The sequence below is a fragment of the Kwoniella dejecticola genome, chromosome 6 (genome assembly GCF_000512565.2).
Source record: "Kwoniella dejecticola CBS 10117 chromosome 6, complete sequence".
In the NCBI taxonomy this organism is placed as follows: Eukaryota; Fungi; Basidiomycota; class Tremellomycetes; order Tremellales; family Cryptococcaceae; genus Kwoniella; species Kwoniella dejecticola.
The window spans coordinates 557687-579742 of record NC_089306.1 but is presented as its reverse complement, the minus strand read 5'-3'; the positions used below and the strand labels follow the sequence as shown (position 1 = coordinate 579742).

General features: G+C 48.0%; 10 protein-coding genes across 10 annotated transcripts; 7 read left to right on the top strand and 3 right to left on the bottom strand.

Moving 5' to 3' along the window:
- Window positions 1–225: 225 nt before the first annotated feature.
- I303_105097 (uncharacterized protein) lies at window positions 226–1693 on the bottom strand (the record flags this gene model as incomplete). Its single annotated transcript, XM_018408750.1, has 4 exons — window positions 226–279; window positions 380–598; window positions 703–1517; window positions 1597–1693. The coding sequence occupies 4 exons, from the start codon at window positions 1691–1693 to the stop codon at window positions 226–228; spliced, it is 1185 nt and encodes a 394-aa protein (XP_018262441.1).
- A 638-nt stretch (window positions 1694–2331) lies between these two features.
- On the top strand, window positions 2332–3284 carry I303_105096 (uncharacterized protein; the record flags this gene model as incomplete). The annotated part of the gene is made up of 3 exons (XM_018408751.1): window positions 2332–2581; window positions 2675–2850; window positions 2913–3284. 3 exons carry the CDS (start codon window positions 2332–2334, stop codon window positions 3282–3284), a joined length of 798 nt encoding a protein of 265 aa, XP_018262442.1.
- Window positions 3285–3796: 512 nt separating this feature from the next.
- I303_105095 (uncharacterized protein) lies at window positions 3797–5175 on the bottom strand (the record flags this gene model as incomplete). The annotated part of the gene is made up of 3 exons (XM_018408752.1): window positions 3797–4351; window positions 4448–4868; window positions 4952–5175. The coding sequence occupies 3 exons, from the start codon at window positions 5173–5175 to the stop codon at window positions 3797–3799; spliced, it is 1200 nt and encodes a 399-aa protein (XP_018262443.1).
- A 591-nt stretch (window positions 5176–5766) lies between these two features.
- I303_105094 (uncharacterized protein) lies at window positions 5767–7321 on the top strand (the record flags this gene model as incomplete). The annotated part of the gene is made up of 3 exons (XM_018408753.1): window positions 5767–6028; window positions 6165–6777; window positions 6976–7321. 3 exons carry the CDS (start codon window positions 5767–5769, stop codon window positions 7319–7321), a joined length of 1221 nt encoding a protein of 406 aa, XP_018262444.1.
- A 754-nt stretch (window positions 7322–8075) lies between these two features.
- Window positions 8076–9672, top strand: I303_105093 (uncharacterized protein; the record flags this gene model as incomplete). Its single annotated transcript, XM_018408754.1, has 3 exons — window positions 8076–8370; window positions 8733–9219; window positions 9324–9672. The coding sequence occupies 3 exons, from the start codon at window positions 8076–8078 to the stop codon at window positions 9670–9672; spliced, it is 1131 nt and encodes a 376-aa protein (XP_018262445.1).
- Window positions 9673–10037: 365 nt separating this feature from the next.
- Window positions 10038–14104, bottom strand: I303_105092 (uncharacterized protein; the record flags this gene model as incomplete). The annotated part of the gene is made up of 5 exons (XM_065969094.1): window positions 10038–12526; window positions 12604–12837; window positions 12893–12958; window positions 13022–13896; window positions 13950–14104. The coding sequence occupies 5 exons, from the start codon at window positions 14102–14104 to the stop codon at window positions 10038–10040; spliced, it is 3819 nt and encodes a 1272-aa protein (XP_065825166.1).
- Window positions 14105–15389: 1285 nt separating this feature from the next.
- On the top strand, window positions 15390–16161 carry I303_105091 (60S ribosomal protein eL18; the record flags this gene model as incomplete). The annotated part of the gene is made up of 3 exons (XM_018408756.1): window positions 15390–15554; window positions 15671–16042; window positions 16126–16161. The coding sequence occupies 3 exons, from the start codon at window positions 15390–15392 to the stop codon at window positions 16159–16161; spliced, it is 573 nt and encodes a 190-aa protein (XP_018262447.1).
- A 1740-nt stretch (window positions 16162–17901) lies between these two features.
- Window positions 17902–18553, top strand: I303_105090 (uncharacterized protein; the record flags this gene model as incomplete). The annotated part of the gene is made up of 4 exons (XM_018408757.1): window positions 17902–17925; window positions 18100–18245; window positions 18340–18391; window positions 18476–18553. The coding sequence occupies 4 exons, from the start codon at window positions 17902–17904 to the stop codon at window positions 18551–18553; spliced, it is 300 nt and encodes a 99-aa protein (XP_018262448.1).
- A 634-nt stretch (window positions 18554–19187) lies between these two features.
- On the top strand, window positions 19188–19686 carry I303_105089 (uncharacterized protein; the record flags this gene model as incomplete). The annotated part of the gene is made up of 4 exons (XM_018408758.1): window positions 19188–19238; window positions 19297–19424; window positions 19516–19561; window positions 19624–19686. 4 exons carry the CDS (start codon window positions 19188–19190, stop codon window positions 19684–19686), a joined length of 288 nt encoding a protein of 95 aa, XP_018262449.1.
- A 1688-nt stretch (window positions 19687–21374) lies between these two features.
- Window positions 21375–21942, top strand: I303_105088 (uncharacterized protein; the record flags this gene model as incomplete). Its single annotated transcript, XM_018408759.1, has 3 exons — window positions 21375–21425; window positions 21499–21638; window positions 21816–21942. The coding sequence occupies 3 exons, from the start codon at window positions 21375–21377 to the stop codon at window positions 21940–21942; spliced, it is 318 nt and encodes a 105-aa protein (XP_018262450.1).
- Window positions 21943–22056: the final 114 nt, after the last annotated feature.

Below are 22056 nucleotides of genomic sequence, written 5' to 3'. Positions count from 1 at the left end.
TTCATTCTTATCTTTATCTGCTTTTGCATTTTTCACGGAATCTTTTTAATCTTGCGACTAGCATGCATTGTGCATTGTGCATTGTGCATTGTGCATTATCGTCATACATCAACATCCAACATGAGAAATGAATGGATCACCCATACATTCATGCGTGAGATGAACCTGATTACACGATTGTACGATGGTTCATCTATCTCCTCTGTCTTATCTATGAAGAACAAATCACATGATCGTACATCCATCCTCATTAGCTAAACCACCCAATGCCCCAAGATCCTGTCGAGCGCGCAATCAACAAATGATTTCGCGTCAGCAAAATTCAACCTGCACATCTAAAGCAGGAATAACGAAGGTAAAACAGTATGGAAGGACTCACAAACCCTTCGGGTAAATCACCCATGATCTCCTTTGGCGGTCCTCCTAGATCCTGCATCTCACCCACTAACCCCGCTATCTCTTTCCCGTCCCTCTCATCGGTGTAACCCGGTTTGCGGAACGTGCTGACTATCTTCTGGACGATCGTATTTTGTTGGCGGTATTTCTCCAGGTCTTCTTTGGATGTTCCGGCAGGTGGACTGGCTAGGTATGGGGGATACTGTTATTATCATAAAAAGTTAACGAAAGGTTAGCTCGAGCTTGAGCTTGAGATGTGTCTGCAGAGGACAGAGCAGCTATAATCCGATGGCAGCACCTACGCACCTTCGAAGCCAGTTCATTCATAGGTTCTTCTAGCACTTCCTTATTCATCAACTGCCTCATCATCCCCTCTAGGACATCCGCAAGATCCCCCTCGCTCCCATCTTCGCCTTCTCCTCCTAAGCCTCCCAGACCATTCAAGTCTTTCAACAAGTCCGGATCACCTCCCAAGGAAGCTAACAAGCTCGATAAATCAGGTTGCGGTCCTGTTCCGGTCGATGAGGTATTTAGATTAGGTTTACTTCCCGCTGCATTCAGCGATTCGAGAGTCTTCGCTAACGTTTCCTCGTAGGTTGGTTTCGTATTCGTCTTCGTTTTCGTGTCCGACCCTTCCCTGGCCTTGGCCTTATCGTTCGAAGCCAGATCCGGTCTTATACCTCGATCTGCACCTGAGCTTGAGGATCCCGCTTGAGGTGAGATACTGTCATCAGGTGGACCATCTAGCCCCATAGCTTTTAGGCCTTCACCAGACAGAACCATTTCCAGAGCCTTTTGCCATGCTTCTTCTTCGGCTTCTTTACTCATCGCGCCAGCGCCATTCCCAATCCCATTCCCGTTCTCGCTCGGTGATTTGCCTTTTCCAATACCTGGATCATTCGGTGATTTACCAAGCATGGGTCCTGGAGGATGGTCGCCTGCGAGCTGCTTGAGAAGGGCATCCATACCCTCCATTAAGGAGGCTTCGAAAGCTTCATCGTCCTGCGTTTCAGCATTTGACGTCGAGTTTGTGCTTGGGTGCGGCAGTTCAGGAGGTGGTTGTGTTAATTGTGATGATGATGTTGAAGGCTTATTGCTTGTATTGAAAGAAGCTAGCACGTCTATGTTTCATATCATCTCATTCAGCTTGGAGTACTGTGAGTTCATGGAATAGAAGATATGGATGGATAAATGACATACCGTCCAAGTCATCCAGGTCATCGTCGTCGTCCACCTCCTCCGGCTCGACGGTCGATCGATATGACTTTGATGATTCAGCTTGTTCGGGAGGCGGCATCGTGTGTGTCTACTATATCGATATTGCTATGTTCCTACGTTGTAAGATGACGGAGATTGAGTGACACTCTATGAGTCGTTGACCATGGCCATGACCGAGTAGTAATTCACGATATCCACGAACGGGTATCGTCGGCGTACGATACCCGGATATTCCATTTCTATTTCCATTTCCATTCCAACGCCACGTCATGCTGAGTGAATGTGATTGCATGATAGTACTCATCGGCTATTGTCCTTTTGGGCTTGTTGCTAAAAAAAGCTCGGTGTTGTGTCGGTCATTGCCCGTTATCGCAAGTGTCGTAATGCTGTGGGTGTCCCGCTTTTGTAGCATCAATACATGAAGTAGTGTCGACGTCGTGCCGAAGGTCAATGTCATTTGCGCATGTCCGAGACCAATCTAAGTTGACATGACATGAAGCCGAGATATACTTGCACTGATCTCGGAAAAGGTATATAAGCCAGCGTGGTTCCACTTACATTTCAGCAGTCGTCATATCAATTCACAAGACACGATCCGCAATCCGCAAGACACAATTCTAGCGAATATCCGCAGACATATTCAGAACGAAATCAGATCCACTCAGAACCGATTCATTCAATTCTCCAGACAATAGTACACCATTACATCGACTCAACATGCTAGCTGTATTCCTCGGAGCTTCAAAGGGTATCGGATACTTCACTTTACTTAACTTACTCCAAACAACTTCAGACTGGAGCGCCGTTTTGCTTCTGAGAAAACCAGATTGTTTCGATAAGAATGACTCGATCCGGCCTTTCGTAGAGAATGGGCGGATCCAAATTATTAAAGGGGACGCAACAAACGAAGGGGATGTCAAAAAGTTGTTCCAGGTTGGGCAAGTCGATTTAGTGGTCAGCACTATAGGTGAGTGTGCGCTGTAATTGCGATGCCATCGTCCAGGGATTGGATACCGTATAACTGCATGTGAACAGCAATTGACTGTATCATATCATGCAGGTGCATCGCCCTCAATCGGACTCACCGGAATCAAGATCGATCAACCTGATCTATGTACTCGAGGATCCGTCGCCATGCTCCATGTCTTACAAGAATTGACATATCAGCCCAGGGTGATCGTCACTAGTTCTATGGGTATCGGCGAGGCACATAAAGATATGCCCTTAACCATGAGAGTGAGTCGGTGATGATCGATGAATGATGAAATGTGCTTACAAATATGTTTTTCAACCAACAGCTACTCTATTCTTGGTTATTGGACAAACCGCACCAAGACAAAATGTCGCTCGAATACCTATTCCACAGATCTTCCAAGACCCTTGCCAACTTGACTTCATCGCACGATACTCCACCTGAAACTCTGCTCTCCAGAACTGCTATCGAGAGTACGACACCCGATTTCTTAAACGAGGTTATCATTGTTAGACCAGCGATGATGCCGACTGAAGAACCCTTCGACGCGCTGAAAACACCTTCTAAAGGGTACAGGGTCGAAGAGGGTTTAAGATGTTATACGATCTTAAGATCTGATGTGGGCAGATTCATCTCGGAGCAGTGTCTGCCCGGGCAGAATGAATGGGTCAATAAGTGTCCTGTCATCGGATATTAGTGTGATGGCGTACTGTAGAAGTGAAGGAGGTCATGCAGTAGAGATCGGGTCATCTGAGAATATAAAGAGAACACGAAGATCGTGGAGTGAGCGGGCAAGGGCAGGGGCAAAGGGTCGGGGGAAAGCGGGGAGCGGCGGGGGAGAAGGGGAGATGGGCGGAGCTAGGTGGAAGGGCGAGAAGGGGACAAGGCGCAGAAGGCGCAGAGGGAGGGAAGACGGGGAAGAGGTGGGACGGAGGGCGGATGACGGAGAAGAAGAGGCGGGCTTGAGGCGGAAAGGGGAGAGAGCCAAGGGGAGAGCGGTTCAAAGAGGCAGGATGGACCGAGAGAAGGCGAGGAGTCGAACCACGTTGTAGATTAATTTGGTAATATCTCCATAATATCCGTATAATATTTCTGCACAGATTATGCATGCTCAGGACAGTGCTATTCTGCCTATCAAGAGTCACCTGGACTCATATATCTGATAAATTCCGATTCTCCCATGTGTGTAGATCCCGCTCAAGCATCGATCTAATTCTGTCTAGACCCATGTCCAACTATACCCGCTCCACTCGCTTTCTCCCACTTAGCATCCCCCTTTACGACCTTGGCTCCTGGTATTCCACTCCCTCCGACCGCTTCCTGAGCCTTCTCCTTCAAGCTTTTCTCATGCTTGGCTTTGGAAGAGCCTCCTCCTCCGAAGGCGAGTCCCAATCCAAGGACTCCCGCCAAGACCCAAACACCCCGTCGCTCATCATCGTTCAATCCCCTCTTTTCCGACTTATATTCCTGCTTGGATCCAGAGGACTTAGGTAGATTGATTTCCGGTAATCTGATTCCGGCGTTGGACCATGCTCTAGCTGGAGAAGTAAGCACGCTCGTCAAAGCTTCGCCTAATCCGGGGAGATCTTTCAACGATGGACCGCCTTTCTCCAGTTCGTGGGCATCGTACGATTCGTGTGTCCCGTGTACCGGGCCACCCTCGAGGTGTGTGGATGCTGAGGCGACGGCGAGGACTTTGGGCGCAGATAACGAAGGAGCTGAATCGGTCGCAACGCCAGAAGAGAAATTGTCGGGAGTGAGAGGCTACAGTCAAACAAATCTCATTTAGTACTTCGCAAAGCGATCAAATACTGAGACTGGGTAAGAGATGTACGAGACGAGATGAATGTATATACTCACAATGACCTGATCAACCTCTTTTTCAGCTTGACTACCCGGGAATCTGAGATCCAGCTTCTCGCCGGACGTGGATGCAGCTACGTCGGATTGTGGAAGACCAGGAGCGACCGTGATTTGTTCCGGCTCGATTGGGTCGACTTTGATAGCTTCTGTCCTCTGAGATGAAATTTGTGGTCCAGTAGTGATCACACTAGGGTCTTCTTTGGTCTGGTTAGCAGAGGAAGGGGTTGACGAAGAGGAGGAACCCTTTTTGCTCGACTTGGGAGGTTGAGAGAGAGAAGCTGAGGTAGAGATAGATCGAGTACCATTGGGAATGGAAGACGTAGAGCCCAGAGTATTGCTGCTCGATTGGGGTAAAGGCGGAAGGGGACCGAGTAAAGCTGATGTCTCCGCTGATTCGAGTCGGCTTATCAGAGTTGCTCTGTTGGAACGAGAGTGAGAGACCTCGTCAGCTCTATAGCGCGAATTTCAGGGAAAACCCAGTAGAACAGACTTGTAACTCACTTATTTCCTTGCTGCGACAGTCCTCGTCTTTTCAGCTCGCTCTTGAGCGAGACGACGGTCTCGGATTTCCAGTTTCTCTGACTCGAGAGTAAGACGGCTGAAGCTAAGGACCGAGAACGAGGTCTGACCGCAGCAGGCGAGGCAGGGGCGGGACAGATGGATGCGGCTTGTGGAGTGGGTATAGTGGGTCTAAGGAGACCTGCGGACAGCTTACGTCGGAGCATATTGACCTGTAATTGTTTGCTTTGAATACGAGAATGGGTATGCCTGATCAACATGATGTCGTTTGTTGTTGTCGTTTTCGTTGGTCGGGTTGTATAGATGTTGATCAGATAGCCAGGAGTGAGTAAATGATAAATGTCCCATGGGATGGGATGATGGTTGGGGGGTTATGGAGAGTGTCGGAATCATTTCGGATATATCGCGTATGACGTGTACGCGTGGTTTTCATGCCACAATACGTAACATGGTCACCCAGTCTGAATGTATGGATGTACGGTGCTAGGACTGGTCGATACGACTATCGCTGATCCAACTCGAGAGCTTGACTTTCCATATGGACTAGCAAGGCCAATTTAGAATGAATCGGAACCCTCATGTCGCCCCGCGAAATTGACGATTGAACAGACGTATGAGGGTGTAGTGTGCTTATGATGGACACAGGCGGCACATTCGCACATACGTACGACTACTCATCTGCGTAGCACTACGCACGTATGCAGATTGTCTGATCGAAGGATAGTCTTATCGAGTATTTCTCTTGATTCGTACAGCATCTCGCCATTTCTATATGTCTCTACGCTCTAGCATTCATCATGGAGAACATCACCTCGATTCACATATCCGTCGAAAACCCCCAACTGCTGGAAGAACGACGAGTCTACTTCCCTGACCTGCTCGAGGGCTTGACACTTGAGAGAGTCTTCGATGAGCTCGGCGCTTCCCAAGCCTCAGATCCGCGCAAGCCTTTCTTCCGCGTTGGGAGCGTGAGCACGGAGATGCGCGGTCATCTGGCCAGATGGCAGGACGAGCTTCTTCGCAGCCCTCAAACTTCTGCAGAGCAAGATCAGCAGGTCGGTATGTATGACCGTTTTCTACGCAACCGGTCACCCTTTTGGTTCATCCATGCCGTTCTTGCCTGGTTCGAACGGTCTTTGTTACCTCCAATCATGGAGAGAGGTGAAGCTGACGCGGCAATGTCGTCCATACACAGAATCGATGGATCGTGCATTCCGATCTCCTAACCCGAACTTCCCAATCCCAGCCGCGTTCTTCGATCCCATTCCCACCAACAGAGACACGTCGAAGTGCAGCTCAACCTCAACTCGTGTCCGCCCGATGAATCGTGAGCCTACTGCGACGGCTATCATCAAGAAGCATCTATACACCACCCATCTATGGGAAGGATTCGAAGCCGAGCTGAATTACACTATTCCAACACTGATCGACGGCATATTGCAAACGGACATGGACGCAAAACTGGGCAAGAAGGTAGTCATCATCCAGCTGGCATACCCTCAACACTTCAGACATGGGCAGTGGCAGCTTGAATTTTCCAGATACGATGATTACGACGATTTTGATCAAGACGAGTCCCTTCTGTCGATTCAGCGAGACTCATGGTTCTACCAACAGCTCCGTCATACCACCTTCCGAGATAGTATCCCGACCTATCTCGGCATGTTTCACAAACAATTCCAACAGTACTCAGATCCCGGTCTCCGCTATCAGACCAATCTGTTCGCTATGATGATGGAGTATCCTGGAGAGATTGTTGATATACCACCAGGCACTTTGCAGCATTATTCTATCGATGTTCCGATATTGTAAGTAAAGTGTAATCTGCTTGCAATACCTTACCACTTTCAAGCCATCCTGTCATCGGGTCTCCCCCTGCAATCTAGCCGTTCCTCTACGGGCCACACGCCAGGTGCAGAATTAAACAGATGGAAGAGTCGCTGACTTGGTTCTTCTTCCACTGTGTCTCGATTCCGCTTCGTTTTTTGATATTGCTTTCTACGTAGAATGAAGTGCTACGAGCTATTCGATGCTCTCCACCAACTCCGCATCCTACACAATGGGAGCTTGTCCCAGGTCAATCTCTTCTACGATAAAGCCTCTGGGAGAGCCAAGCTTTTCACCTTGTGGTCTCTGGAACTGGTGGACGATTCGGAGACTGAGGCGGTGCAGAGATATAAATACAGTGAGATGGTGGTAGAGGCGAATATGATCAAGGAATACAGACTTAACACGGAATGGAGGGTAGAAAGAAAAATCAACAGGACTTACAGCACGGTGCTTCAGAGTGAAGAAGCCGAGAGCAACAACAACTACAAGCATCTGGTGAAGCCCGGTACGCTCCGCAATTAGGTATTGGCGCTTACATTGTGCTGTATATTTCCACATCGAGGTGAACTCTGCCTGTGTATCATGGAATCGTTGATTGTTGTTGATACGTTATATTGTATTTATGGTTTACTTCCCAATCCGCATTTATCGTGTGTACTTTACTGCAGACTAAAAGATGCTCTTCCATATCATGCAGCGAAAACATGACATTGTATCTACACAGCGAAAAGATAATATTGCATCGACAGCACCGCAAGATTTCGCTCATCAAGTACAGTATGTCATATTCATGACATCTCAAGCTTGCAGCCAGTACTTAAGCAGACTCAATCCGCCGGATCCGGAGTGGAATTTGTCCCATTTTGTCAGTCAGAGCGCGCCAGCTGCTTATGGACGTTGCGTGACATGGTAGGAGCAGAACGCATGGACCCATGCGAGATTTTAAATTGATTGAATAGCCAAAAAAATGTAGTAGAATTAGCAGACTGGAAGCGTTCATATTGTAGTACACATACTGCCTCAGGCTGTCGTCGTCCGTTGTAGTACGATACACGGAGTCGTAACGGCGCTGTGAGATTCACTACGATCACGCAAGCCCGTCATGCTGGGGTCGGACCTACTTTCGGAAAGTGACTGTGTCAATATTTCTGGTATCATTGGTTCACGTCACATAAGTCAACTACCTTCCTTGCAGCTTCACGATTTTGCAGACCGGACTATAACAACAAGAACAACAATCATCAAATCTAATCGGCCTGCAAAACCGAACAGCATCATGGACAAAATCACCTCGATCGACATATCAATACAAGACCCGCAACTACTCAAGGGCAAGCGAAACGACTTCTTGCAGCTTGTCGAAGGCTTGACACTCAATCGGTCATTCGATCAACTCGGCTCGGCCACAGCTTCGGACCCAGGTAAACCCTACTTCAGATCTCAACAAGCTTTCCTGACGCTCTTGAGCGGATACCTGGAAAGATGGCAGGACAAGGTTGACCTTACAGCCGAAATGTCCTCAATGTCATTGTCTTCGTTGGATCAAGAAGGCATCGCCACTGCGCATCCCGGTATGTGCAATGTACTGTAATCCATAGTATCCTTCATCCAGCATCATTAATGCTACTAGTCTTGACGTTCCGTTCAGCATCGCCGCTCTCAACTTTCAGACTTTCACAGTAATCTTCACTGGTCCCAGTCCGGATGGAGCAGCTGATCAGCAATGTATGATATATCAATGATTCCGCAGCACCGATGGACGATCCGCTAACATCATTATCGACATCAACGTCATGTCCAAATCCAAATTTCCCGATACCTTCAACTTGCTTTTTGGACGCCAGCAATATTTCCGTTGTAGACACCCAAATGGACTCACCATCTTGCTCGAAGCACACGCATACTCATCTTTATACTCATGACCTCCGTTCAGAGACGAGTCCTGCAACAATACTACTCAAGAAACACCTTTACACCACTCACCTGTGGGAGGGGTTCGAAGCTGAACTGTCATTCACTCTCATCAAGCCCAACGGACACTCTATCTCCAGCACGAAGGCGGTTATAGTGCAATTAACGCATCCTCAGTATTTTTACAGGGGTCAATGGAAGCTTGAATTTTCATACGGAGACGAATACGACGACCTGGACAGAGATAGAGCCATGTTGGCGATCCAAAGGGATTCTTGGTCCTACCAGCAATTGCCTCGAACTGTCATGCGAGACAAGATACCAACTTACCTAGGCATGTTTCATCGGTCTTTCAACTTCACCTTCAAGTCCGACGACTTCTCCCAGACCGTTCGAGGGTCCTCGGGTCGTCGGATCGACCTCTTCGCTATGATACTCGACTGGCCAGGAGAGATAGTCGATCTGGCTCAAGGCTCTCTGGAAGATTACCTGATACCCGCATCAACACTGTGAGTCTGTTCTGACATGCCAGTAGTATAATACAGTATACTGTGTTTATGACTCAGCTTAGAGCCCACTTGTGCCAACGCGCTGTCTTCGGCTCTCGATGCAGACTGAAATGCTATCAGCTCTACGATGATCTGAACCAACTCAACATCCTGCACGATGGCAGTTTATCCCAGATCAACTTCTTCCTCAATAAGGCGACGGGCGATGCCAAGATATTCAACTTCTGGAATGCAGAGCTGGCCGATGATTACGCCGATGAGAAAAGGAGACTAAGAGGTCATCGCAACATCGAAGCAGAGAAAGCAAGGGTCGAGGAAAACAGACAGATAGTGCTCAATAGAAAGAATAGGCCCCGGCCCCTCCCCATCTCATTCGGTCCTATGCCCGACCATTTCTTCACTGATTTTGCGAGTCCTCTTCCTACCCCTACCGAGTCGACTGTCACTAGCTAGGTTAAACAGTATAGGCCAAACTGCAACTCGAAAGTGTACAGTATTGTACATGTACGCCTCAGTCGGGATTTTGTAAAGATCAAATCAATTTGTACTGTATAATACTGTAGCTTCGTGACAAGTCTGATTGTATATATTGTATGTGATGCAATGTGCATCTTGATCTGCAAATGTTTCGTACAGCGTGGACAACATCTTTTTACATGCACCAAAGCAGAGTAGCCATTCTTGATAAGTACTGTATGCGTATCAACGCAACGAAGTCTGAATACATGTGCTGAGACAAGGAATTTGAATACAAAGCACGAGAGACCAAGCTTTACAAAAGAAATCCGTCCGTCGTTACTTATAATGTAGCTTATGACCTACTTCGACCCACCACCGGTACCGCTAATGATCCTCGAGTTGTCAGGATTAGCGACCCTCAACTGATCCTTCTTAATCACCTCCCACATGGTCGTCGGTCTTGCAGATCCAGCATTACTCGAGGTCTTTCTCTTATTGCCCATTCCGTACACGTGCCCAGCTGAGGACGGCTCAGCTATCGTTATAGGTCGTCTAGCTTTTGGTGTTCCAAACGGATCATCATCTTCCTCTTCGCCGATCGAGTCAACTCTTTTTCCTTTGTCTTTTCGAGTCCCGTTGATGCCGGTATTGTTGACCGGTGAAGCGGTCGAAGAAGTACCGGTATTATTAGTCGATATCGATGCCTTCCGATCTAGAGCTGGAGAATAGTTCGAGAGCGGACTCAATAGACTGAACGGAGTCGAGCCCCCTCGCTTGTTGATTGAGTTGACTACATCTCTGACAGGTCTTCTATGCTGTACCAAAGGAGTCGGTACCGGTGATCCGGAAGGCGGCAGGGAAGCCTCGTCCGTAGCAGAAGTTTTCAGCGTTTTCTTGTCGACCTTTTTTGGCGTTATCGGAGTTGGTCTCAAGGATGCCTTCCTACTGGTGGCCGACTCTTTCGGTGGAATCGCAGATGGCGATGATAGGTAAGATGCAGGTAGGATGGGAGGAGAAGTGAAATCTGCACCATTAAATACGATTTCACCAGGAGACTCTTCATCTCCGTCATGCAGATCTGGCGAAGGCATCGTCAGACCGTTAGGATGTCGACCATGTCCCGAGCCATCATATCGATCAGATTCCTCTTGTTGCTCCGCATCAGGCATGAAGTCATCTGCGTTGGGCGAAAATGCGTCAGGTGGTGGTGGCGAAGAAGATCGCTCGATGACGGCTTCGCTTTCCATGCTGGAACTGGTAGCTTCCCGTTGCACCAGTACCATATCTCTCATAGAGCGTGCAGAAGTCAACGAAGACAGACTAGGACCTTTCCCGTGCTCGTTATCCGGAGGGAGTAGATCACCTCTCCAGCTCGTCGGAGGATGAGTGGCCGTACTGCTTTCCGGTGATATTGGTGAAGTCGCCGACATGAGATCGTCTTTCGAGATTACCGGCCATAGCGTGGGTGGTGGATTCGGATCCCTGATATCTAGATCTTTCTTTTGAGGTGTGTTCGACCTGGTGGAGGAGGTAAGAAGGGATGTTATACCTCCTGCAGCCATTCGTCGGAAAAACGATTCACTCCGTTTGATAGGCTCATAAGCGACCTCCGAGGGCGAGACCAGGGTGGGCGATTGAGAATGGATATATCGCGCTTCGTGAATTATACCTTCTTCAGCATCTGAAAGAGCGGTCAATTGGCCGGATCGACCTGACAGACCTGATCGAGCAGAAGTCGGAATACTGGTCTGTGAATACCGGTTGCCACCTCCTAGTACTGGCGGAACAAGGAGTCCAGCTAGGTCCAATGGGTCGGACGGCGACATACTTGGCAAGTGGTAGTCTAACGATGGGTTATGGGATACAGCAGATAGTCGATTTCTTGACACGTCGGAATAAGGGTTTCTTGACAGATCTGAATACGGGTTGGACATACTTGCAATTTCGTCGAAGGTACCCAAGTCACTCCTTGAATCGCGAGGCGTGGGTACAGGACCGCCTCTGACAGGAGGTAGAATAGGCGCATCATCATCGAAAGAGTCTTCCCTCTCAAGGAAAGGATCTTGATCCGCATCAGCATCTTCGGGATGTCGATTATCCAATATGGATTTTGCAGATCGCCAATTATTACCACTTTCATCGGACCGCATGACCCAGTCTTCCTCCTCATCTCCAACTAGCGGACGAATTAATCTAGATTTAGGTCGAGGGGTATCTTCTTCTCGGAGCATATCTATCCGCGAGTTTCGAACGATACTAGCTTGTCTAACAGGCTTCTCAGGAGATGGACTATAGTACAGTGATTTCTGTCGTTCGGGTCGAGGACCAAGTAATCTAATTCCTTCGCCTACCTTTCGACTTGACTTCCTAAGCGGTCCACCTATTTCCTCTTCGCTTGCTGATAGAGGAGGATCTCGTAATTCCGCATAAGGATCACCTTTCGCTCCGCTAAATTTGCTCGAGATACTATGCAATGTCGCTCCTATAGCACCCATTCCCAGGCCAATTGACGCCCCCCTTTCCTTGACTCCCCATGCCTCGTACCCTCCCTCGGGCTTTTCCGGACTAAGGTGCTCCATCAGCCCTGGACCACCTTTTTCTCTTGACCCATATGGTCTTGAAGGTGTTCTGCCCCTCGGTCCACTCGCTGGCCAAGGTGAAGAAGCCATATTGGCGAGTTTGGCATTTCTTCGACGACGGTATCTCCAGAAGCATAGGGCGAACGATAGACCTACGAAAGCTAGTATGCCGAGGATGAGACCGATCTTGATAGGTGTCGTGAGAGGATGACTGTGAGCACCAGCATCGGTGGGTGCGGAGGTACCGGACGCGGATGCAGACACCGAAGCTAACGAAATTTGGCCAGATTAGTCATACTCCGTTTGACAAGACTGAACGCTAGGTATGGATAACAGTGTCACGCACAAGGGTGATCAGCTGCATCTGAGAGTGTGGGTTCCGATCCTGATGCAGACTGCGTCCTAGTCGCGGCGCGAGAAGTGGAGAGAGTCCCGCCATGCACGGCAGACTCACCAGAGGAGGCTGTTGCGGACGTGGAGGATGAGCTCGATTCGGTGGGCGTGAAGTCTGTAGCCCAAGAATTTGTCGACGAATCCCATATATGCAGTGTCGAGTCCACAGGTCCATCACTTCCATATCCTGCGTGTACTTACGTGAGCTCCTCCTCTGGTGAGCAAGAAGGCATTCAGCTTACCTCCAAATATCGCAATATGGCTCCCACCGATCGAAACAGCTGTGTGATCAAATCGGCTTTCTACACCTGTGAAAACCCCGTCGATCCGATCAGCGAGATGCTCAACCATGTTAGGAGGATTAGACTCGCCTTGATCACTGGTTCCCATTTCCTCCCAAGCGCATTTCGCCAGGTCAAGCTCCCATCCATCCCCATATACCTCTGCTAGAGTGGCATCCGCCCCACCGAATAGGAAAGCTTTTGACCCATCTTCACTCGTCACCAAGGTAGCACCTCTTCTACCTTCCGGGACATTCCCAGTCGTCGTGACCTGTTTCCACGCTGGCATCGAAGATGTAGTGTCCAGTGAATACAAAGTCCCGTATGACTGCAGAGCAGCTCCGCCAGTGGACGGGGAAGTGTATGCTCCACCCATAGCTAACAGAGTCCCATTTGGTGAAAGAACCGAAGAGTGATGATACAGGCCAACAGGTAGATCCGGTAATGGTGAAAATGTTGAAGATGCTGGATCGAAGGTGTATACTTCCGAGAAAGTCGCTCCTGATCCGTCACCTTTCATACCTCCCGTTATGTATGCTTTACCGTCCGGACTTGAGGTGGTGGAATGGTATATCCTTCTCATCGGTTGACCATTAACAGCAGCTGGTAATCTAGTATACTTCATATCAGGTTGCTTCGGATCTACAGATAAAATCCAGGCCGAGTTGAATCCCGTTTGAACAGGTTCGGTCGTTCCTCCATCTCCGCCGAATGAGAGTATCTCCCATGTGTCATTAATTGAGGAAAGTGGACTGAGGGTATGCCATGCTGATGTAGGCGCAGAAGGCGTATCAAGTGATGTGAATGGCGGAGATGAGGTGGAGAATGCGGAGGAAAGAGGCAAGATCAATGTCTCGCCGGTGTTGGGCGAAGAGGTGTAAGTGTAAGAAGATGATGGATCGGTTTTACCGCCTTGTATTATCAGTGTCGGTGGGGAAGGGATGTATACAGCGGCATGACCCCATCTACATTGCGGGAAATCAGCTGATTCGAGAATCAGAACAGGCGGATCACTCACCTTGGAGTGATGGTATCACTAGTCACAGCTTCTACTACTCGGCCTGCCAATAGCACGACCAACAGAGCTACTCTTCTTCCATGTTGAGTGATGTTTTCGGTGGTATTGACGTATCGACGCCTTCGTCTCCGTGCGCTTGACCTTATTTCCGCCATGCTTGAATGAGAAATGTTGGATGGAGAGTGACAGCACTACAAGTGATGAGTACAGGTGGCTGGTGACTGACCTGTATAAGTGTAAGTATGGATGACCAGAACATGAGAAACTAAAGAATCAATGTAGGCAATTAATGTTGAGCGGAAGACGAAGTCGTCATCATGGCAGCTGACCAAACTAGTAAGAGCTCCGGCCAAGATGATGCATGTAGAACATCATTCAACTTTTCAATGTTCAATTTCGCTTTCAGAGTTGAGGGAAAGGAATGGGTCGTATTCTGCTTGGAATAGGTGGCAAACCATGATCAGCTGGAAATGCAACGTGATCGTCATTCGCCATACACTTGAAATGTCCCTTGTCCTCCGTCATTGCTGCACTATCATTTGTGGTCATGACCATGTCGAGCATCTGGTGACTAGATGTACAGAAGATAGCCATAGTGAAAGTTAGATAAGGTATTCGACGGGAACAAGGAGAATCATTCAACATATTCACTCGATCAACAACGAATTGATCCGGTAAATCGGCCCAAGCGAAAAGACCTTTACAGGCACGGGTACAACATCAAACGCGTCAGCATCCCTTCATCGAGAACATCGGCGATAAGAAAAAGCGCGATCAGAACTGATGGCGGTGTCATGTGCCACATGGTCAGAGCTGGTCTCTTGTAAGCGGCGTTTACCGTTTCTCCGATAATGGCATTTTTCGGTGGTTGATGCTTTTACACTGTAGGAAATTGTATTGGCGTATTGGCGTATTGGCTCATGCTGCATTGCATTGCTTGTAGTCCGAGTGCTTGGGTATTCGCTCTGGGTCGTACAGCATCTCCAACTTTAGATAATTTAAAGGTTTTCGTAGGAATTCTTCTTCTATCCTCGGTAGGTTCAAGAAAAACAGCTAACAAAGTGAGTTGACCTTCTGCTTTCATTTGGAAGACGAAGGAAGGTGTATAGCGTGATGCTCTGGAGGTCAGGAGTAAAGCATATTAAGAAAAGCAGGCGGGAAGGAGATATCAACGACATGTGGAAGGTTACTCGACCATCAACATCAATGGAAGGGATTGTGGAACGTCTGGGGAAAGAACAGCGAAGGAATGCATGGAGATGCTGTCGATTCCAATGGTGTCGAGGAATGTTGGGGATGGATTAGACGTGGTGTCAACGATGGAGATAGGATTGAATGCTGATGAACGAAATTTTACTTCTTTCCCCTTAACTATCAATCACTTCCTTCAACTCCTCGAAAAATCGCTGCCAATCTTTCGCTACCACTCGCGCATCACAGATGGGTATCGATCTCCGTTACCACCACGTCAAAAAGGGAAACCGACAAGCTCCCAAGTCGGAGGACCCATACCTCCTCTTGCTTGTCAAGCTCTACCGATTCTTGGCCCGAAGAACCGACTCCAAGTTCAACCGAGTCATCCTCAAGAGATTGTTTATGAGCAAGGTGGGTTTATGCACACTTGGAGAGCGATCATGGGAAAAAGAACGCAAGGGAATGACTGAGTGGGAGGGAATAGAATTGGATACTGATGATTTGGATTGATTTGTATTGGACAATAGATCAACCGACCCCCTATCTCCCTTTCTCGAATCGTCAAAGAGACCAAGAACTCTAACCCCGACAACTCCAAGACCATCGTCACCGTCGGAACCATCTTGGACGACGAGAGATTACCCGAATTACCCAAACTCTCTATCGCTGCCCTCAAATTCTCCACCGCCGCCAAGGAGCGAATCGTAGCCGCCGGCGGTGAAGCCCTCACTCTCGACCAACTCGCCCTCCGAGCCCCAACAGGTTCCAACACCGTCTTGCTCCGAGGAAAGAGGAACGTCAGAGAGGCCGTTAAGCACTTCGGTGGACCCCTCAAGGGCGGTAAGCCATACATCGCCTCCAAGGGAAGGAAGTTCGAGCAAGCCCGAGGTCGAAGAAAGGTGAGTTCTCCTTCATCCACCGTTACCGTCATACCGAGACAGGAATCCGTTGCTCATGTATTATGCGTCATTTACGATTACAGTCCAGAGGTTTCAAGATCAAGTCCACCCACAAATAAACCTATCGTTAGAAGATGGTTTGGATTTAGGGATTTTGGATTTGGATCAGGATCATTGGGGAGAAGCGGCCTGGTGCGACATATCGCCAGTGCTGTTGGGATGTTACGTTCTCCTCATGCATCATATATCGACTAAAGTGTGATGTCCCCTTCGGCGTTCTCGTCTGAACTTTTCCCGTGGCGGGAGGATGGACACCAGAGTTGAAGGATTCACAATAATGTCCTTGCTCACGCACTGACGGACATCGAGACCTCTGGCAACGACCTGGTAACGAGAGGAAATCTCTTCTAGGCGAATCTCTGAGTTCACGACTATTGCCAGGACGGTGGGAATTTAAGCCCATCAGCTCAGTCCACTTGTGTATTCCACCTCATTCCTTTTTCATTGACGCCGGACATATCAACAGCTTCGATTGTCAGATCCTGAGCCCCATGCTAAAGAATGAAACGCGATGTTCAGAGTATGACCTCGCACGAGTGATTTGATCTAAAGCACGTATCAAAGAGGTATAAGCTCCGTTGACGGGAAGGGTCGTTCCAATTGACAACACCGTCCATGCTCTTTAGACTTGTCTTACTGTACACTGAGCAGGCTTCATTTTTTGCGTCTTCTCGAGGAGGCTGTGCTCTTCAACGCAATGAAATCAATAGCCATAGAACATACGAACATACAGACGGGTTTCATGAGCCATGTCTATATCTTTATGGGATGATTTGATAAGTGCTGTTTCGATGAGTCGCAATAGTCACCCTTCGTCGGGTTGGTTCTATGTTGAGTTATCCGTTCCGTCTTGCCTCGTCGTACCGGTGGAAAAAAAACCTCACGATGCTTCCTTACAACGCACGCGAGAAATGCAGAAATGAAATACTCAGTTTCGATCAGAGGGCCAAGAACAAGAAGCGCTTTTTCTATTGTTCAGGCTCTTCGACATGCTCAGTTGGTGTACCAGTATACCACCCTGGCAGCGGTTGCATACGGATATAATATACTCCACAGCCTACTGTGCAAGACCAAACCAGGCATAGCTGAGCCTCACTGGCTCGACATATGGGTCGGACGTCGTTCCGTCTTCGGAAAGTATTTCGGATTCCCTGAGACGACTTCAATTTTGCCGATTTTTCCCACCCTATTTTATTTGGTCGCATCATTCCTCCATTGCTCAGCTTGGCTACCACAGCAAGAAGAGATGCCGTCTACTTATACAGATCAGCCAAGATCCCTTTCAAGGTATCTCACTAGCTCGTAGCTCGAGTCGTGGATAGGGAAGGACCAGTCACAGGACCAATAGTAAAAGGAAGTGAAGGATTCGCCTATTCATTTGGAGCTGATGCGATTGGTTCCGAAAGCGCTCCTTGTCGTCATGTCGTCCTCGTATCTCCGTGTTGAACGACGGACTTGGACGGAAGATAGAAGGGCTATGCAGATTCACTCTAGTACACAAAGGGAAGCAATTGGGGGTCTACAGAATGATCTAGCGTATCCTAGTGGGCTCCGTTTTACTAGAAGCACTTACCGACTAAATGTCCCTTATATCGTCTGCCCAATCCATTTCTACGACTGACTAAACATTTTTGACCGCTGTCCATATATATACATATATATACATATCATTGAAAAATCTCTGTTCCACTCTTTTGCATAAATCATCGAATCAAACATCATTATCAGAACCAAGCAGATTAAACGTCAACCCCTTACATCTATCCAAATCGATCTGAGCTCAAAGATAAGAACCCGAAATGTTGGTTAAATACCCCGTTAACGTAAGTTTAAGTATATCAGCACGAGCAAACGTAATACAAATAGATAGATGATAATGGATAATCAACAACACTCCGACAACTGTGTGATATGTCCACTTGACCATCGCGCTTCAAGATTATCAAAGCAGGAGAACCTCATGAAGAGTTCAAGCTGACTTCACTCTGACTGATCAGTTCATCGCTGCGACAAAGGACGAAGCCAAGACTGAACCGGATTTCGAAGTGACAATCGACGTAGATGCCGATCAACAGTTAGGAAAGGCTTTTGAGACTGTGGTTAAGAAGCTTCATCCCGAGGGTTCCGAGAAACACAAATATACGTGAGTAGCATCTATACGACCTGGACTGGTGCTGCATTCAAAGGTGATCCAGGTGGGGTAGAAGAGAGCTAATGATCCGATTCGATTGAGATAGCTTCTTGCTTCAATCACCTAACTTCCTTCCGATCGTCATCAACGGCAAATCTGTAAGCTAATACTTTTTTCCTCTCTGCCTATTGTTTGGAAGAGGAATAGACAGATGTTGATCAGGTTCTTTCCATGTTCTGTAGAAACCCTCCGATTTCCCCAACTTCTCGAGAGATTGGAAGATCATCGTCATTTCCGCCAAGGCTAAATCTGCTCAGTAGAGTTTAGTACGTGGCGGCAAGAAACACAAACATCAAGCAGATAGATTGGCGAAGCACATTGGGTAAAGCTGATGGAGAAGGAAGAAGACGTTATGAAAATTGAACATCGTATGCAGGGATAATCCACATCCATAAATCCTGTCGCATACGACACACAGGCGACATACACATGCGGAGAAGCATGAATGGGTTGTCGATGGGCTAGTTGTATGATTGATCATCTCTAGTCTAGTCGCCTCCAGAGCCGATATCATCGCATCCCCCATCAATGTGAGACATCCTTTGCATAGCCCATGTCTGATTGTGTAAAACATCGACATCGCTTCCGCCCTGTGCTGAGATTGGTCTAGAACGACAACGGCTACGACGTCCTTCTGATTGGACTGATTGGGTTGATCAGATGACACGGTGTACCATACCATTTATGATCGACCGGAAGGCCGTGATTTGCACATGCTTACAAGATTGACTGTATGACTGTATGACATACTGTACAGTACAATATAAAAACCCTCCTTTACAAAGGAAATGATCTTCTTCTTTCTCTCACACCTCTTTCCTTTTCAGACGGCAATAGACAGATCAAATCGATCACCGCTCACATACAGATACAGAGAGATACGCAAAATTCAGCATGTCCGAATGTGTTGATGGGCCTACTTTCGTCGAACAAGTCCACCTCTTTGTAAGTCGTTTCTCTCTAGGGTCACGATCATGCTGATCATTGTGGATCGAACTATCAGTTCATCGACAAGACCCAACACCCAGCTCCGGAATGGGAAGGGTGTATCTCCGCCTACGGTCCACTCAGCGGTATCTTCCAGAGATGGGTAGATGAGAATCATCCTGGGAGTCCTGTTGGACAATTCTCGTGAGCTGGCTCTGTCCGACGGCTTCGGAACTGACTCGAGCCAAGTCTAATGAAATTATGAGTTGATTTGTTGATCTGGCTTCTTACACAGATTCACCCTTGATAGCTTGCAAGGCCAACCTTTGGACGGCAGTGAGGTACGTGATAAATTGCTTCTCTTACACGCCTTTTTGATGCCTGATGAACCCGATGTGGCTAGACTTGTAAAGAGCTCGATGTCCATTCTGGAAGAAAGATCTTCGCCATCGTCTGGCTCGTTTAGATAGCGTGAAGAGGGAAAGAGGTTCTAGTTAGGGGAAGCCTTGTATTCCGTCGCACATGGTGTGATGTATATTCTATTCGATGTGCCTGTACATTGTTTCGAGAAATTGATCAGCTCATCAATCGGCATACGGACAACCAATTACGTTCCTTGGCATCGCTTCTGGCCTTTACACCGGACTGAGTAATCCAAAGAAGCAATATCGACGCCAAGCTTTACCCCTTGTTTTGCTTGATGATGACAAGGATTTCTTTGAAGAGTTCGCTGCCGCCGCATCGGTGCGAAATCGTGTATTGGCAATAATAAACGATTACATTGAAAGTGACTTCATCGTACCCCAGTTACCGCAATCATATTTCCCGTTTTCCCATACTCTTATCGGTCAACCACCTTCAATTCTCAATAGCGAATACACCATTCTTCTGAAATGCAAGGCTGTCTTACAGATCCTGAATCAGGGGATATCCATGCTCCTGATACAGGTAAAGAGATTTGTGACTCTGCGAAGGCAGGAATAGTCGGGATATGGGTAAGAGATTCCCCTCGGTAAAGGCATAAATCCTAGCTAATTCTATTCAACACTGAGGAAGATAATCGAGTTCACCGAATCACACCATGAGCCAATCAGAACCTCCTGGAAAGGCTCCACCTTAGCTTCTAAGCCACTCTCTGAGCTGTTTCAAAGGTGGACGAATGATAAACACCCTGGACAGTGGTATGCCCATTATCAGTAAGTCGGACGTGTGATCATCTCACGATGTGCAAGAAGTGGCTTCGGCTGAGTCTGGAGACATATTGACATGTGCTATGCTGTAGGTTCAGACTTCATCATCCCGATGGTCTGTTAATGACTGGTGAAGAAGTAAGTTCATCAGGCCGCAATTCTTCGTGTCGCCTCTTTGCTATCTACTCCAGGCATCACGCCGTCCCTCCCTCCTGTCCCTTTGGTCAATTCTAGTACATCTGCTAAAGTGGGTTCGTCATTAACATCGTAGCAATGCCAAAACCTGGGAATTACCACAGGGACTACCATATACTCGTTCGAGACTCTGTCTTGAATGAGACTGGTTGATTATGTGGCAGATACAGTAGCAGAAGTCATTGTCCTATTTGTTGTCGTAGTACCCGTTGATGCTCCCATCCATTAAGACCATGCTCGTCCATGCATTCTCCTACGCTTACCTTCGGCACGCGATGTTTGAAGATTGTTCGTCAGATGCGATCGAGCTTCTCGTTTTCCCGAGGCGATACAGGTCAGAGCACAAAGTGATGAGGTCGCAATTTTTTTGTACATAGATTGGCAGTGCTAGGTCTTTCGACTTCTGATGACGAATCTCTTGGCAGTGAATGAGGTCGATAGGCGTTCAATCATCCTGTTCGCTGAAAGCGCTGATCAGGTACTTACACTTACACTCTCCATCACAGATCAATCACTTCTGGACGAAGAAAAAGATCTAGACATGTCAACTGACTTTGCTCGATCAGACCGATCGGCATATCAATTTAAGCATGTAAAGTCCAAAGCCTGCCATGAGGCTTTCAGCAGAGAATAGCTGTCTTTCTCGTGTGTATATAATCCGACTGTAGCTGTACAGTCAGCCAGCGATTATCAACTCTTCTCCAGCCCTTTTCACCAAATCTTCTCAGTACATCGCAGTCACTCACATCTCGACCAAATCATATATATCATGTCAGGCTGCGTACGAGGCGAGACACTCATCGAGCAAGTCCATCTTTACGTGAGTTGTGCATCACCCGGATCACTGCTGGAGCCTCAGGGCAGATACTAAAGTAATTCACGATGGCGAACAGTTCGTCGAAAATCGTTTCAATGGAAGTTACACGTACCGACACTCATGGGACGGCTGTCTCTCGGCGCTTTCTCCCTTGAGTGACATCTTCGAACGATGGGCGGGGGAAGAACATTGTGGTGAAGCGTTCCAGAACTTCGAGTGGGTCTGTCTCCCTGAATCTCTTCTCGCTTTTGGCCTCCCCCATCTTCTCCTGTGTTGAAGATAGAGATTGTACCTTCATGAGTCCTGCCAGACTGTGTTCAATTCACCAGTTTGCATGGCCCTGATGCCCGAGGCCTCCAGTATGCTGATCTTCTACGTCTCTCTGATTTGCAGATTCAGACTGAGAAACCCCACACGCGGACTCTCTTTGACGGGGACCGTAACCCCCAGAGATCTCGATATTCATTCGGGAACTAGGATTTACGTCGCCAGGAATGTAGGATCAGACTTCCAGAAGTAATACTTCTTGTCGACCCGAATTAGGCGCCCAAATGCAAGGGTCTTGAAGTGCGAGGGGATGAGAAATCAGGAGTATGTCTTGAGATATTGGTAGGGTGGGGCGAGGTTCTGACTT